General features: G+C 41.6%; 1 protein-coding gene across 4 annotated transcripts in view; it reads left to right on the top strand.

Moving 5' to 3' along the window:
* Positions 1 to 12,320, top strand: part of LOC104924637 (probable palmitoyltransferase ZDHHC14) — a 42,559-nt gene that overhangs the window by 28,790 nt on the left and 1,449 nt on the right. For 2 of the 4 annotated variants that reach the window (XM_027274595.1, XM_019275153.2), the window contains exons 5-10: positions 2,609 to 2,746; positions 3,623 to 3,671; positions 5,234 to 5,336; positions 5,765 to 5,874; positions 7,673 to 7,778; positions 11,869 to 11,891. In XM_027274595.1, the coding sequence (XP_027130396.1) occupies positions 2,609 to 2,746; positions 3,623 to 3,671; positions 5,234 to 5,336; positions 5,765 to 5,874; positions 7,673 to 7,778; positions 11,869 to 11,891 (529 nt within the window). The remainder of the gene's footprint in view (positions 1 to 2,608; positions 2,747 to 3,622; positions 3,672 to 5,233; positions 5,337 to 5,764; positions 5,875 to 7,672; positions 7,779 to 11,868; positions 11,892 to 12,320) is intronic. The other 2 variants (XM_010738048.3, XM_010738047.3) reach the window with 1 other exon arrangement.

Raw genomic sequence — 12,320 nt, 5'->3', positions numbered from 1 at the left:
GCAGCGCCTTTCTTCGAATGTCTAGTTCCTTGTCAGGAGTGGCTCTGACTGAAACCCTAGGAGACAAACATGAGGAAGTAGTAAACACAGGAAAAAAAGATGAGACGTTTGTAATCAGATGCGGCAGATGGACGCTGGCAGGAAGGAAGCGTGGCAGCTGAACAAAAAAGATGAGAGGCCAGTCATTTTTATAAGCAGGGTATGTATACAGAAAGGTGAACTGAGTGCACATTATAAGTGCATTGCTATATGAAATGAAACTAGTGAGGCTCGCATCATGATCAAAATTGGATACCCTGCCTCCAAAAAACAGGAAGAGTGACTTTAGGATTTTAAACCAGTACAATCACAGGAGATGTTTTAGAGTCAGACCAAACATGGACACAGAAGCGGTGTTGTTGTATAATTCCTTGGTATAACTGTTGAGATCATAGTTGTGAGGCGCAGATGTGAGGGAGGGAAATGAAGAATGAGAAACAGACACATAGTTGGACTGTCCATACTGCAGGTGGGTGTGAGTGATAAGCTCCAATGATGAATGTCCGTTGTAACTCTCTCTTTCATAAGAACTATGCTTCCTTTTGCTCTCAAAGCTCCAGGTCTCCACCCGACATGGCTCCATATCCCTAAAGTGAAATGTGGAGTCAGTTAGCTCAGTTCATTATGAAGCTTCAGAGATAAACTTTAAATAATGGTACAGGGAATTGGGTCATACACAGGGGAAAACACTACACCAAGACCTTTTCAAACACTAAAAAACAAGAGAAATCTTAATTATATTTGTTTTTAGTCTATAAAGATCAGTATTGGGAGCAAATTAGATTGTCACATTGGCAGTGAAAATAGGGAAAGCTTCTCCTGTTTTGTCTCTCTTTCTCTTTCTCTGGTGCTGTAAATGCCAGGGGCCTAACAAGCTCTTAAATAAGTCAGCAGTCAGAATGGATAGGGCCTCCCCGGTGGATGTGGAGGATAGGAATATGGTAGAGTCGCTTCCTTTTTAAGAGGGGTATCCCCCTGGGAGTGATAGACAAAGCTTATAAGAGCGCAGAGTTATGACACGCACACACACACAGACAGACAGACTGTTTCCATTTGCATACTGTCCTGCTTCTTTTCTCTCCCTTCACAGCATATACTATACAGAAGATTCCAGTTGTAGTGTTCATAAGTTTAGGTGCTTGTGTATGTGTGGGCTTGTGATTGATTTTAGGTCTGTTTTGCTGCTAGTAATTTGTCTGATGATGGGTTTAATTAAAGGACATTAGATGAAGCTTTAACTGCCCTCTTGGGTAAATGATGTTGTTATGTAAGCAAACAATAAAATACATCAAAAGAAAATCGACACATAATATGTTAAATCACTCTGTCAGAGTTGCTGTTTCAAACTTTTGGTTGTACTGTAAAACTTATTAGAGGGATCTGCACGCCTCCTGATTATGAGGTTAAAGGGTTAGAGTGGTTCATGTTCACACGTTCACAACATTTATACACTGAGAACAGGGGCATATGAACACGCACAGAACAACATTCAAAGTCTGACTTCTAGCATTGTTATTCACTTAAAATTGAGGACTATTGTGGCGGGCTGTGATAATCAGATTGGACTTGCAGTAGCTGTCCCCCTTTCATCCCGTCTGACTAGAGGCTGCGTTTCCCAGACACATTTCAGCCAGGCATTGATTAATGAGGACAAAAGCAGGTCATTTCACATCACTAAACAAATAATGGCTCTGATTAATTAGTTAAGTAGCTACCACTGTGCACAGCTAGTAGTCCACACTCACTGATAGGACCGCAGAGTTGATTAAATAACCACACTAACAATAAGCCCTCCGCAGATAAGTATGCCGGAGCACTGTTTCTTTGATTAGAGTACCACTGACTAATTGTCATCTGAAAGCATTTCATATTAGAATAATCAAGCAGATGAACCCTCCAGACTCCATTCACATGCATATGTTGTGTTTCTGAATACATTGCAGCGAGTGTTTCTGAATTCTAGACATTAATTTCATGACTGGAAATTGAAAATTGGAAAAACAAACTCCATCTTGCTGCATGATATCTATAGAAGGAACACAGCGGTTACAACACTCTTTTGTCTTCATTTACAATTATTCAAATATCTCCATATTCTACAATTAAGGTCTTACTGAAAGCACTTTATCTGTTGATGCAGCAAAGTGCTTCTTTCAGCCTCTCCAACTTGCACCGTCCCACAGTGAGTGAATTTTTCAGCCATACACAGTCATGTCAGCCAGCCTGTGACTTCTATTAGCTAGTTCATATAAATAGCCATGTTTGCACTATGTGAAAAATTTGTATGTTATCATGCCCAGACCCAGAGGGACACTTCCCCTTTCCCCTAATTTCCCAAAGCTCTGCACTGGTTTTGTGTGCTTACAGGCACTGAAGAAACCTTGTAAGAAAAAACAATAATCAGCAAAACCTAGACATCTTCCTGAGGAACCTTTTTTTTCTAAACCCAGTTTGGGGCGAGGTGGAAACATCACTGTGGCAGCAGCGTGGTGGGATAAAAGGAAAGACTTGTAGGTGTCCATGCATGTATTTAAAATAAACCTTCCTTACTCTCTCTCTGTCCACACAGAGCGGTTTGACCACCACTGTCCGTGGGTGGGGAACTGCGTGGGAAGGAGGAACTACCGTTTCTTCTACATGTTCATCCTCTCGCTCTCCTTCCTCACCATCTTCATCTTCGCCTTCGTCATCACACACATCATTTTACGTAAGTAGCTGAGGGGAGGGCAAAAAGGACATGTGCTCAGGCATGGCACACACACTCACACACACACACACACACACACACACACACACACACACACACACACACACTCACTCCTCCTGGCTGTGTTCTTGGTGTGTTTCAAACCAGCAGGTTGTAAGTGGGCGTTGTGAAAAGCTGCAGCATTTTGGCTTGTTACCATCTTTCCAGCTGGTAGCAGGCAGTGGACTGCTGGCTTCTCTATTTATTTGTGTGTGCGTGTGTGCGTGCGCGTGCATAAATGACAATCAGTGGATCGTTGTTGCACTGGGAAAGAAATATGGGCCAAGATGAACTGCTAGAAAATTGTAGTTCAGATTCAGAGTTCTTTTCTTTGAATGTAACCACACTGCGTTGAGTATAAATGCTGTCGAGCGAAAAGTCATTGTAGCAGTTAAAATTCTTTGATATGTTTATTTTTTTTCTCCCAGTGGGGCTCAGACTAAGTTATATAACATTGCAATGACTTAATCTGTTTATGTTGCAAGTTATACTGTAGACAGTGCTTCAAATCAAAGGTAGCTGCAGTCCTCCACATTGCAAAGGCAAAGTTGATAATCAATCTGGCTGATTGGTGCTGTGGAGATGTCTCCGCCAGCCACATATAGCTGGCCAACACTTAATTTTTGTTCTTTCGTCCAGCTCTGTCCTACTCTTCACACTTGGCTGTTAAAAACTGGAATGCCAATTTAAGTGGGCACACTCTACCTAGCTCAGTTCATCTTGTGGACACTTCTGCAGCAAGTAATGGCTCCAGAGTCTGTCGCGCCCAAAATCTGATACAAGTTCCCACATTCAGTGTGTGTTGTTTAATGCTGATTAAACACTCTCTGTTCACAGGCTCCCATCGAAGCGGATTTCTCAATGCGCTTAAAGACAGTCCTGCCAGATATCCTTTCGCTGCAATCTGACGTTTGGCATTAACTTGAATATTTGCCTGTTAATTGTTTTGTCTGATGTCTGTGCATGTTTTTCTCTGTAGACCTCTCTGCCCATAGTTCACACAGCTTTCCCCAGATTCAATTGTATTCCAGCTAAACATGAGCTTACTTGCCCAGCGAGAGCCCACACAGGTCGTTCTGTAGGTCAGACTGGCACGCATTTTCCATCCGTCGCTCCTGCTAGTTTACAGTACTTGTGAGTGTCTGATTTAGTCCTGTTCCATCTGAGTAACGTGGCATGCAAGGCGGTTTCTCGCTGTGTTGATTGATTCAGTCTGCCTTTTGATTTCATCTGGCCACTAGGCGTGAATGAGATTTGATAGGAGGGCGTCTGCCTGTGTGATAGATGCCGAGCGTGTGCGAGATGTCTTAAGCTTACAGCTGTTACAAATACCCTTAAGTCAGCTTGTTGTGTCAACATCTGTGATAATCATTGGGACAGAAATCCAGGCTGGTTTCACAGCTCTAAATCCAGGCAGTAAACAATCACAAGTCAACAATTACATGTATTATCCCCAGCACACTGAATAGAAATTTCTAAATAGAGAGTGAAAATGATTTTAACTTTTAAACGACACCCATTAATGACTTAATCTGCTGAAGATGAAGGTGTTTTTTTGCTCTCGGCATAATTTATTTATCAAAACAAGAATCTAAAACAGGAACAGGAACTGAAATCAACAACGAAGTTTGGAGAAACAAAACCGATGAAATCTAAATTAACAAATGTTATTTCTAAGCCAGAAGTCGAGCTGAGAGCACAGGGCTGTGACACTGTCACTCTCCCTCTCTGCCTTTCTCTCCGTGGCCGAGCGAGATAACCGTTTCTCTGGCAGAGAAATGTGTGCCAAGCCAAGCTGATAACGGCCTGTGTCCTACAGGACTTTAATAAAGGGGAATTGCAGTCGATAGTATCGTAGCAGTCCTTTGTACTAGGTGAATGATGACATGTTTTGCCCTTGCTAAGGAGGAAGAGACTGGGGAGAGGGACCGAGGGTATTTAGCTGATTTTTTACAGTACAGTTAAACAGACTGTCACATTGTCTTTGAGATATTCTACACATCTACCCAGTGATTAATTTGATGCAATATGCCCATATGGAGGAAGTAGTGCACTTAGTAGTGTCTGGGTATTTGTAGGTGTTATTTTCTAAATAAGATATTCTTTTAAATACTGTATCTTAAGATGTAATTAAAGGTCGCTGCAGCTCATTTTTAGAAAGGCAGAAGAATTTATCTTGGGCAGCATCTGTGTTTTTGTGCTTTTATGTGGAGCAGAGAAAGTGAAGTGTTCTGCAGTCCCAGCCAAACGAACTGGTAACTAGGAACTATTGGCAAGAGGAGGACTGCCCCGAGGCTGTAGGTCAATGTGCTATCCGTTGGAACTATTTTTTTAGTCCATGCTGGGGTGTGTGTTTGTGTGTGTGTCAGTATTGTCTGTTTCACTTAATGTAAGAATGAATGAAATTAAAAAACTGTGTCAGATTATTCCTTGACTTAATCGTGTCACTGTGCTGGAGGTGGTGGTGTGTTTCTTCTCTGTCTGGTCTATAGTGGGCCTCTCAGGCTTCCATACCTACCTAATCAGCTCCAACCAGACCACCAATGAAGATGTGAGTATGAACACACACGATAGTGTGTGTATAGCACAAGTTTTGTAAGATTTCTGTATCTGCTACATGCAACTATATTTGTGGATTTGTTCACAGTTTATATCTTGAAATATCTGTTCCATTAGAACCATAACATACAATATATTTTATTCTTTCTTTATGATTCTACAAGACTTTTAATTCAGGTATCTTTCTTGTGTTGTCCCATTACAACTCTGGCATGTTGACATTCTCTCTTTCACCTCAGTCAGACCACAGACAGTATTTTGTCTGTGGCCAAGTAGCCACACAGACCACAAACATGTTTTAGCCCCGAACTTGACACAATACACAAACAAATCTCTAGACAGAGTCTTGATTTCTAGTGAGATTTGAGATATTAATCTGTCCCTCTGAAACTGTGGCCGATGTTCTGTCCTCTCCTCCAGATAAAAGGGTCTTGGTCTTCTAAAAGAGGGAAGGACAACTATAACCCTTACAGCCATGGCAATATATTCACCAACTGCTGTGCAGCCCTGTGTGGACCACTGCCTCCGAGGTATGATGTGTGAATATGCGTTTTTGAGGCAGATTTTTTTTTTTCCCCTGAAGCCCCAGATGATGACACATCTCTGTCATTCTCTTCTCTGAGAAAGTAACAAAGTAACTTCACAGTAATGGTTCACAGCTTTTAATTTTTTCCATGAAAATAGAAAAGGCTGAAATGGAGCTGTTAGTCCTTTTTGATGTGAGGAGCTGCTTCGAAAGGAGCCCGCCTGCAGCGTTTTCTCTATACATAGCTACTAAGATGCTGCAAGAGTGGGAATGATTTCAAGCAAATTTGAACCAAATCCACGATCAAAGTTAGCTAGATGTATTAGATTTCACACTTTTGCCATTCATGTGATTTAACAAAAACATGCCAACTGTCACAGCTACATTCTCATGTCCATGTGACTGTTAATGCCAGTACAGATTGCACATTCCCTCCCGGCTTCTTTCTTTTCAGCGTTTTGTACCAACAAAAATCATCTCTGTGAAACTGTTGACCTAAACTGCTCTTTCTCTTCTTTCATCGTGGTTAGAAATGTGTCCATGCTCACCCACTGGACTGATATACCTACTATCTGCTCTTATCTTTGCTGGCCACTGTACCCACTTCAAAGATATGACGCTGTCGAGACGTCACAAACTTCTCTAGGCCTTTGGAACTTAGAGCCTTTTACTTTTGCCGGAAAAACAGTCTGTGGTTTAGCATATAAATACAGTACCTTCTCAAGTTACTAAATACATCTATAGATACTGATGGAGGCTTGTACTGTACACTGACCCTCACAAGCCATAAGTCACCAATAATGATAACCTGTGGATGGTAGAGGAGATTGCTCAGTGCACAGGTGGCAGCCATCTGTGCGTGTGTGTTTATAGACAGCATTGTGCAGCTGGGTACACCAGTAAGAAAGGAATTTTTCACCACAGACTATGCAAGCAATACTGCCTCTCTCACACACACAGACAAAAGCTTCTTGCATTTCATTCCCTGCTGAGACCTTGACTCACATTTTCTAATGCATCAGCCTACATGTTTTTATGCTTGTTTCCTCCTAACTGCATTTGCAGACGTTCTGGTATTCATTACCACCGACACAAGCCGCTGCTGTAGGTTGCCGGAGTTTGTCACTGTGATTCCAGCGAACCTGAATCCAGCTCAATCCCACGGGGAAACGCACTGTCAACACACACCCTGTTAAATGATTACCCTGCTTGTGCTGTTTAATACCTCGTGTGCGTGCCAGAGACTGCTCTGTCAGATCAACCTTTATCTGGCTGATAAATAGACATTATCACATGCATCTTGTCCATGACTACACGATGTGAATAAGCATACCAAGAGGTCAGTAGGCCGTCTAACTCACTGTGTCAGAGTTCTGCAGCATTACCGACAGGACAGAAACAATGATTCACTACCTCTGTGATTTATTACCAAGTTGTGATTTTATGCTTTTGTGTGAATGAATGTGGAAGATTTGAGTGTTTAAAAACTCAAACGTTGAGGCTTGTACACAATAATACAGCACTTATACACTCTGTTTGTCTCTGCATGGAACAACTGACACTCTGCTAATCCTTCTCACCTAATATTGACTCAACCTGGCTGGAGATGCAGTGTGAGCTCACTGTCGCAGTCAGTCAGAGTGACTTGTTTCATTTGTGCATCTGCTCGCAGTGCTCGAAAGAGTCCATTTTATTACACTGCTCTATTGTATTAAATCTGTTTTAAGTGTGTAAAGCCATGTGCTGTGTAATATTTGTGAATGAATACCCTCAAACTCTCTTCTTTGTTTCTCTCTGACTAGCCTCATTGACAGACGGGGCTTTATCCAATCAGACGCACCGCAGCTGGCACCACCAACCAATGGCATCACTATGTATGGCGCCACCCAGTCTCAGCAGAGCCACATGGTAAGCCACTGACCTCTAAGATATTATCAGGTTGGTAACTTAATAGAAGTAAAAATGCAGACCGAGTTGTCACGAGTAGTTTGGATGCTCATTGTCATGTTCAGTCTGTGGGTAGGTCATTGATCGATAGTCTTTGATTAAAGGGACGGGGTGGTTTTTAGATCAGACTGTCAACAACAAACACACATCATACAACAACAATATTTCAGCACTGGTGGTAGGTGTGGTTTAATAGGAGAGGAAACACTCTTGGAGCTGCTACTTTGAAGTACAACAGAAGAGCAGCAGATGTGTCTGTCTACAGCACAGCCAAACAAAGTCGTGTTGTTTTGGTAAAGTCAGTCAAAGATTGGCCTTTTCCCGTCATGCCATTTTACAAATGCAGTTTGATTTCATGCTTCATATGGCTCAAGAAGTTTTCCACACCGCAGCATTACAAAGTCAAATTGGTTTGTTACCTTGCTGAGGAGTTGGAGGTTTTAACTCCGAATCACATACAAGCATCATTTCCTGTGAATCCCTCGTGTAAAAACTAGAAAAACTATGACAGCTACAAAATCAGGAAATAATTACAGAAAGTAGTTTGAAATTACTGAAGCTGAAAACACAAGACTATAAAAGCTATTAATGATTGATTTTCATGAAAGTTATAAGGATTACAACATTAAGAAGCATTGTTAAGGTCGTCTAAAGTCACTGGTCGTTACTTTCTTGGCTGCAGTACTTCTTGGCTCAGTCTCACCGAGGCCATACGGTCACTCCTACAGGACCAGGCCTTGGTCAGCATGACACACCGAGACAAAGCATCTTTCACTCCGTCTGACAGAGTGAAACTCCAGCTGTTGTCTTTTGTCCATTTGGAAAAATCAACTCTCGCAAACTGAGGCAGATGAACTTTAACCTGATGTGTGCTCGATGGTTTGTTACTCAGGCCAGGTGATTGGATGAAAGGGAAGGGTCCTTCTTTTTTTTGTGTGTGTGTCTGCCTGCTCTGGTGGCATCACAGCCGGAGTTGTAGGATTCAACTCTCCCTGATTTCATTTATTATCCTGTCTCCTCCGGGGATTGCTCATCAGTCACAATGCTCTTTTAAAGATTAAGGATTTCCTCATCACGCTGATAATCCAAGTCTTGCAGTAGAAAAACAATGAGCAGAAATCAGAAAGAGATAATATACAATGAATTAGACCATTATCCCACAAAGCAAAAGTACACCGCAGTCAATCTCTTTTAGTCTTGAAGAGAATAGCTGGAGGCATTAAGGGGACATTGTACTGACCTGAAGTGATCAGTTCTTCTCTGCTGCTTGAATAGAAGCAACAAGTCTTCTGTTGTTCAGTTTAGCTGTTAACCTCACACATTACACGCTAGATTTAAGGCCTATTCACACCCAGCTACTAAACGTCTTTCACTGTTGCCTTCCCTCTGTGCCACAGTCGTCTCGTTGTTCTTATTCAAACCTGACCTCACCCCTTTCGTCCCCATTGAGATGTCGAACGCGAATGTCATCTGTTTTCTGGTCCAAACTGTGTGGACGACTTGTAATGGGCCGAGAGCCACGGGAACATTCCCTTACGTTAGCACATTCAGAAATAACAGCCATCTGTTTTGTGTGGCGGTCATGATTAGCAGCCAGAGTTGTCTCATTGTGCCGGCTGCTTGGCCATTCATCTGCACGCTGATACAGAGTCAGCTGGTAACTTAATATCCATTTGTTAAACTCAGCAACATGCCACATTTGTGCTTGTCATACCCTCTACGACTACTGATGCAATTCTGTTCATTACTGTAAAAATCTTTACAGACGCCTGGAGCACTCACTGAAAATATTGTGTCATCAAGTGGAGAGGCTGCTGGGGTTTTTTAGGCAAATTGTTCAAACGACGATGAGTAAAAGTCTCCCATCACTTTTGTCTGTTTACTACAGAGGTGTGTGTGGGTGGATGCTATTTGGAGAGTGTGCGTGCATGTACATGAAGTGTGTCTTTCAGAGAGACGGATGTCAAAGAGTGACAGCAGAGTGGTGATTATATAAAATGGAAATGTTTCGTACTCGATTCATACGGTAGAATTTAAATTTGTTATTTTGCTGTTTTTTTTAATGGAAGGTAGGTCGGCCTCACCAACACACCCTGAATAAAATCTGTCACATAACATTTACATCTTACGTCTTACATTCCAATTGTTTTTACTTTCACCCCATTTTTTTTTTTAATGGTACTGCGTTGCATTCGAGCGACGAAGGCCCGGTTTCTTTGTGAGGCGCTGAAGACTGTGATTCAGACATGTCTTGTAAGCAGTTGCCGTGGTAACGGTGTGTAAAATTATGTCACATTACACTTTTGATAACAAAAAAAAAAAAAAAACCTGCAAAGGTGGGAATGGGACTATGAGTAGGTGGACAGCAGTCGTCAGAGACTTTAGCTTATGGGTTAGTTCACTGGAAATCAATAAAAAAATAAAAGGATGCCATGGTAATTCATTATCTTTGTTTGTATCACTTAAATTGAGTATTTGGTTTAAAGTTTGAACACATTCTTCAGCTCTAGGATAAAACAATTTTTAAAATATTTTTTCAATTTTCTTATTATAACTGACCTAATTTACTGTTAGTTACAGCCCTAGTTTCAGATATATTTCATATAAACATTTTTTACACCCTAATATAATGAAGGTGAAACTAATTACTATTTGTGTTTTCATTGTAAATAATCCAACAATATCTGCATGAGTAGACACATCACTGTAAACTGAGAATATGAATGTGCTTAGTGAACCTGTCCTTTAACCTCATGCTACACTATCTGCATCTGGCCTTGTAAATATTTCAGTTTTTGGTCTCCTTCCTTCCTTGCTTCCTTCCTGTCAGTCTTCCTCTGTCTCTGTCTTTTTCGTGTGTGTGTGTGTGGGTGTGTGTGTATATTGTGTAAAAATAGCTCACAGTGGAACACGATCAACCACCATTTCCTTGTTGATAATGGCACAGTGAGTAAGTGACGGGAGACCGTCAACCCACAGCCTCGTTTTCAGTTTCACCACTCACTCTAAAGCTGCATGATGAATGACAGCCACTGAAAATGCCAAACTTTGTGTCTTTTGTTCCGCTGCATACAAACTATCTTTAGTTTATTCAAAATGAAACGATGAACAGAAAAGATTTTGTTTAAAGACTTGTCTTCAGGGTTGGAAAAATATTTCATTGTATTTGTACAAGGTTGGGTTAACCACCTCGACGACCTGACACTTATTGAAGTAATCTTGTAATTGTGGCTGGCTGGTAAAGTCAAGGAATCCTTCACCTGTCTGAAACCTCTGAGAATCTACATGAAATGAATATTCTTGCACAAAGTGACTTGAAAGTATGACTGCGACTGATAATTATTTCCAATGTCGATTTAAGTATTTGGTCAGAAAATTGTGGCAAATGTCTCAGTTTTCTGAGACCACAAACCCCAAGAGATTCACATGATACAAAAAAAAGATTCAAATCCTTTCAACTGAGAAGCTGTTTTATTTGTAGACCCACTTCCATTTTGTATATTTAAATATTTTTTAATTAAATCCATCCTTGTGTCATCGCCACATGTGAAACCAAACCACAACATGGCCTGTGCTGCTTCACTTGCTATCTGCTATCCAAGGTTAGTCTATCAGCAGTCTGTGTACGTGTTGTTCCTTGTGTGTGTGTGTGTGTGTGTGTCTGTCTGCCGTGGGGGATGGACGGTGCTGAGTCAGTCTAGCTGTGAATGTTTATAAAACATGAGTGGGCCTGAAAGTAGAAAGAAAAGGACAAAGCGCTGTATCCCTTTTTGGTTTCTTTCCACCTCTCCATTTTTATTTTGTATCCAACCTGCCGCTGCATCATCATCAGCGGCGTGCTAATGTGCCTGTGAGCGAGCGAGCGTGTCATTTCAGTCCAATAACCCTCGCTCAAATGAGTCTTTTCAACAACCTGGCGAGAGGTTGTTAGAAAGGTGATAAGGAGCAGTTGATACGTGCAGCTGATAAGAGGACTGATACTTTAGAATCACATACTGTCAAAGGTAGCTCAACTTCTGTTTAAATCACGTCTGTAATCTGCTTTTTTTAGGTCAGTGAGGTTGAGACAGAAAGGTGAGATGTCCGGGACTAATCTTCTTGTGCTTTTAAATTTCTTGTCAGTCAGACTTGGGCAGCGGTGTGGGATAGAAGAAGGCATCATTTTCTGTTTTTTAATTGTACGGGTTGATCTTACATCTGTAACTGGTCTTCAATGCGCACGATTGCTCTGTGGTGATAAAAGGCTAATGGGGTTAAAGCTAATCTCCTTGTGGCTAGTGTGTGTGACGATTGACCGTGCCCTAACCCAGTTCCGCTCCGCTCCAGTTATAAACATGTGATTTCCACTTTAAAGCAAAGTAATAGAGCTCAATAGGTCATGAACCGGTGACTTAATAGCTTTGTCTTTTCAACTGTCTGTTGGCCTCAGCTCTGTTTTTTCACTGGGGCGGATGAAAGAGCTGGCGACGGTTCTTTGTGTGGCTCTGCATTCTAACAAGGGTA

The sequence above is a fragment of the Larimichthys crocea genome, chromosome XXIV (assembly GCF_000972845.2).
Source record: "Larimichthys crocea isolate SSNF chromosome XXIV, L_crocea_2.0, whole genome shotgun sequence".
NCBI classification, from domain to species: domain Eukaryota; kingdom Metazoa; phylum Chordata; class Actinopteri; family Sciaenidae; genus Larimichthys; species Larimichthys crocea.
Note: the sequence above shows the minus strand (reverse complement) of the source record. Positions and strands in the feature narration are given on the sequence as shown.